The sequence below is a fragment of the Lottia gigantea genome (genome assembly GCF_000327385.1).
Source record: "Lottia gigantea unplaced genomic scaffold LOTGIsca_75, whole genome shotgun sequence".
Lineage (NCBI taxonomy): Eukaryota > Metazoa > Mollusca > Gastropoda > Lottiidae > Lottia > Lottia gigantea.
The window spans coordinates 99,845-103,515 of NW_008710508.1; the positions used below are offsets into that span (position 1 = coordinate 99,845).

The following is a 3,671-nucleotide window of genomic DNA, read 5'->3' on the forward strand; positions in this document are numbered from 1 at the left end:
TTGTTCGATATTAATTTAAGAATGATATCCATACCTTTCTAATTGGTGCTAACGATACACTTCACTCCCTTAAAAACACATGAATTGCCAGGCATTTACACTCCATATTTGTTTTGCTGTTTGAGCTCCCGATAATTTTTTTTTATCTGATGTTTTACATAATTGCTACAAATTTTCATATGTAAATCGACATTTTGTGTGTGCAGATGTCTGAATTAGATGACAACCAGTTGATTAGTTACAAGGAGTTACGACTGGCTCATACACAGTTATCATGTATTGGGAGTGGTTACATTTGGCAAAATGGTCCCACTGGTACACCGGATGTAAGTATGTGTCGGTTTCATGATTTCATAAGATTTAGTGAATACCTGGCGATGAAATTAAGCCACCATGAAATTCATTTTGAAGCTACCTTGAATCATTAAATCCACCATGGTTGTAATCTTTTTTTGACCAATCATACGTCAGTCTCAGAAACGGGAATTTTTCGGCTACGCCAATCTGTCCACAGCTCAACGTCGAAATTTAAGCCTTCAAATCTATGTGTGTCCAGAATTATCCGTGATTGAATGTTAAAATGACGACTCAATTTAATCAATTAAGAGTATCAATGTAAGATACTCTGTGACATATAGAAAAGACATAATATAGAAATAGTGAGTAAAGTTTAAAGTATTTTTAAAGGAATTACGCGATTTTCGTACATTTCTAGTCCTTCTAAAGACTATATTCAAGACTAAAATCAACCCCCCAAAATGGCACATCTGTCCCTTTAAGACACTAATGAAAGATTCAGATGAATTTCAAAATATTTTAATATTCATTTACATTATATTGTATATCAGTTGGAACATGGGGACATCAAACTCAAAATTCTGTTCTTCTTATAGATGATACCAAGATGTTTAGCTGTACCATGGTATAATGTATCCAAGAAAATATGTTTAAACCCTATCCTTCATTATCCTTCACTGATATTAAACAACTATACCATTATTAACCCAGATAAGTAAGATATATTTCTTTACTTCAGTTGACACGATGCCCCCTCTTCTATTATAGGCCATTTTCTGTGCAACAGATACGTCTGCAAGGATTTAAGGAATTCAATGTCAATCCGACCAGAATTCATCCCATCCCTCAATCATTTTTCTTACGACTGACCTGATTATCATCTTGAAGCTTTACTGTTTAACTTAAAAATGATATAAGTAGTGTGTGTACATTACCATATGCTGTTTTTACCATATGCCGACTTATCAATTTTTTTTTTTACCAAATTGAGCATGCTGTCACATACACTACTATACCCCATTTTACCATATGCCAACATGCCAAAAAATTTTTTTTGCCAAATTGAGCATGCTTTCACATACTGTCTCATATACCACATTTTTCCCAAATTCACCATACTGTCACACAAACACACTCTACATTCCATCAATCCTCGCCCAAAAAGACCTATACACCCTACATTTCATCATTAAATTAACTCATTTAAAAATAGGATGAGTTTAATTTTTTAAAACACGAACAAGCATAACACATATGAATTTGTTTAATCTGTTAAAATTAACTCCATAAAATAAAATAATCGCAAACTAAACACGCGAATTCAAAAAAGACACATCCTTCTTAAAGGATTTATGCTAAGACGTAAAATTTCCCCTTAATTACAATGATTTTTACCCATAATCATTGACAAGGGCTTAAAAATGTCTCACAGAACAATATTTTTGACAAAAACCTTAGATTTCTGACTCTGGTCGCTTTCCAGCCGAGAGTTAATTAGGCTAGCAGTCAGCTGATCTATGATGTCATAGACGACACTCGATAGACTGGCAGCCTGTCGTCTATAGTTGAAGCCTTGCATACATCGGTCTTTCACTTTCGTTACTGCCATGGAATCCAACAATTTCGAACTAAATATCCAGACATATTAGTTTGAGCCGCTTGTGGAAGACAAACGATGAGTACTAAATTATTCTGATAGCTCTGGAAGCTCTGATTCCTATATAACCCAACAGACCACAATTTCTTCGTTAAATTAACTCATTTAAAAATAGAATTCGAAGATTATTCAGGTGACGGTATCTTATCATCAATATTTTCTCTAGGTAAACAAATAATTACAAAAATACCTAGCTTTGTTTCAAACAACAGGACCCTTAAATCAAAACTGTTTAAAAAATTCACAGAACTAAAGTCTCAAAAATGGTTAAAGATTTTACCCACTGTGGAATTGGAATATAATAATAAAATTCATTCTTCCATTGGTGTTTCTCCAATGGAAGCTAGTCAAAATCCAGATATTATAGAGTTTTCTTCTGCCCTTAATAATTTTGAAAATGAAATAAATAATTTCATATGGCCATGAGGGCCATAGCTGTTTTATTATTTTATTTATGAAAAAAATATTCTTTTCAATTTGAATTCACTTTTTTTTACTTTCACTTTCATTTTGATTTTAAATTCATTTTACTTTCATTTCGTTTTTTATTTTACTTTTATTTTTATTTTACTTTCATTTCGTTTTTTTATTTTACTTTCATTTTGTTTTTAAATTCGTTTTACTTTCATTTCGTTTTTATTTAACTTTTATTTTACTTTCATTTCGTTTTATATTTTACTTTCATTTTGTTTTTAAATTCATTTTACTTTCATTTCATTTTTACTTTTTATTTCACTTTCGTTTTGTTTTTAAAATCATTTTACTTTTTATTTCACTTTCGTTTTGTTTTTAAAATAATTTTAATTTTACTTTCATTTCACTTTTTATTTTACTTTCACTTTCGTTTTGTTTTTAAAATCATTTTACTTTTTCTTTCATTTTCGTTTTAAAAAAAAAATTCTTCTTCATTTACTGCGCCATAGTGTCCAGATTATCCAGTCACACTTTCTATCATCCAAGCAATGACGTCATTGCTTACAAGTGTGAGCAGGAGTTATTTCCCTTGAATGTGCTCTTGCGAGTAACCTCCCCTTTAACGGAGCAAATATGTCTAAACGAAAATGGACAGATTTTAAGGCCGAAATTGCCAAACGTAGAAACCAAAGGGCAAGGGTACTAGTGATGGCGAAACCTTGGAATATTTAACTGTTCAAAGACTCTCAGAACATGTTGAGGGTAAATGTAAAAAATATCGCAGTCTTGGTCCCCTCACAATGGTGGAATTTAACGGGGAGATGTCATTAGATAGCATTAAGGCTGCTTGTCAAAAACATTTTGATATTCCATCTTCTTACAAATGTGATATCATGGCAGGAGATCGAGGGCCATCTTTCTCAAATATTGATCAGATCAGATCAAATCATTTAAATTACTTCACATCAGATTCGTTGAATCTTCTCAGACTGACATGAACACAACAAATGAACATAATAGGAATATGCCTTCTTGTAGTGGTATTTCTACTAATAAACATGTCGCCACAAATATTTTGTCAGTTACACCATCAGCATCTGTTGCAAAACCTCAAGCTTTCCCTGCCACACAAAGACTAAGAATCCACAAAAAGTCTTTGAGGAACACACCACGGAATACATTGGATCAAAATTTTAGGATCCACACAAAACCAGTGTGGCATAGAACACACTTCTTGGGATACTATAGGCCTACCCACAGCTCAACATGTTCCGAGAGTCTTTGTATGTACCTTTAAATATTC

General features: G+C 32.4%; 1 protein-coding gene across 1 annotated transcript in view; it reads left to right on the forward strand.

The window, feature by feature from the left end:
* LOTGIDRAFT_168388 (hypothetical protein) overlaps positions 1 to 1,171 on the forward strand; it is a gene marked incomplete at both ends in the record, with an annotated part of 3,440 nt that extends 2,269 nt beyond the window's left edge. The window contains 3 exons of the mRNA XM_009066278.1: positions 207 to 326; positions 894 to 1,012; positions 1,066 to 1,171. Of these exons, the coding sequence (XP_009064526.1) occupies positions 207 to 326; positions 894 to 1,012; positions 1,066 to 1,171 (345 nt within the window). The remainder of the gene's footprint in view (positions 1 to 206; positions 327 to 893; positions 1,013 to 1,065) is intronic.
* Between the last annotated feature and the right edge of the window lie 2,500 nt (positions 1,172 to 3,671).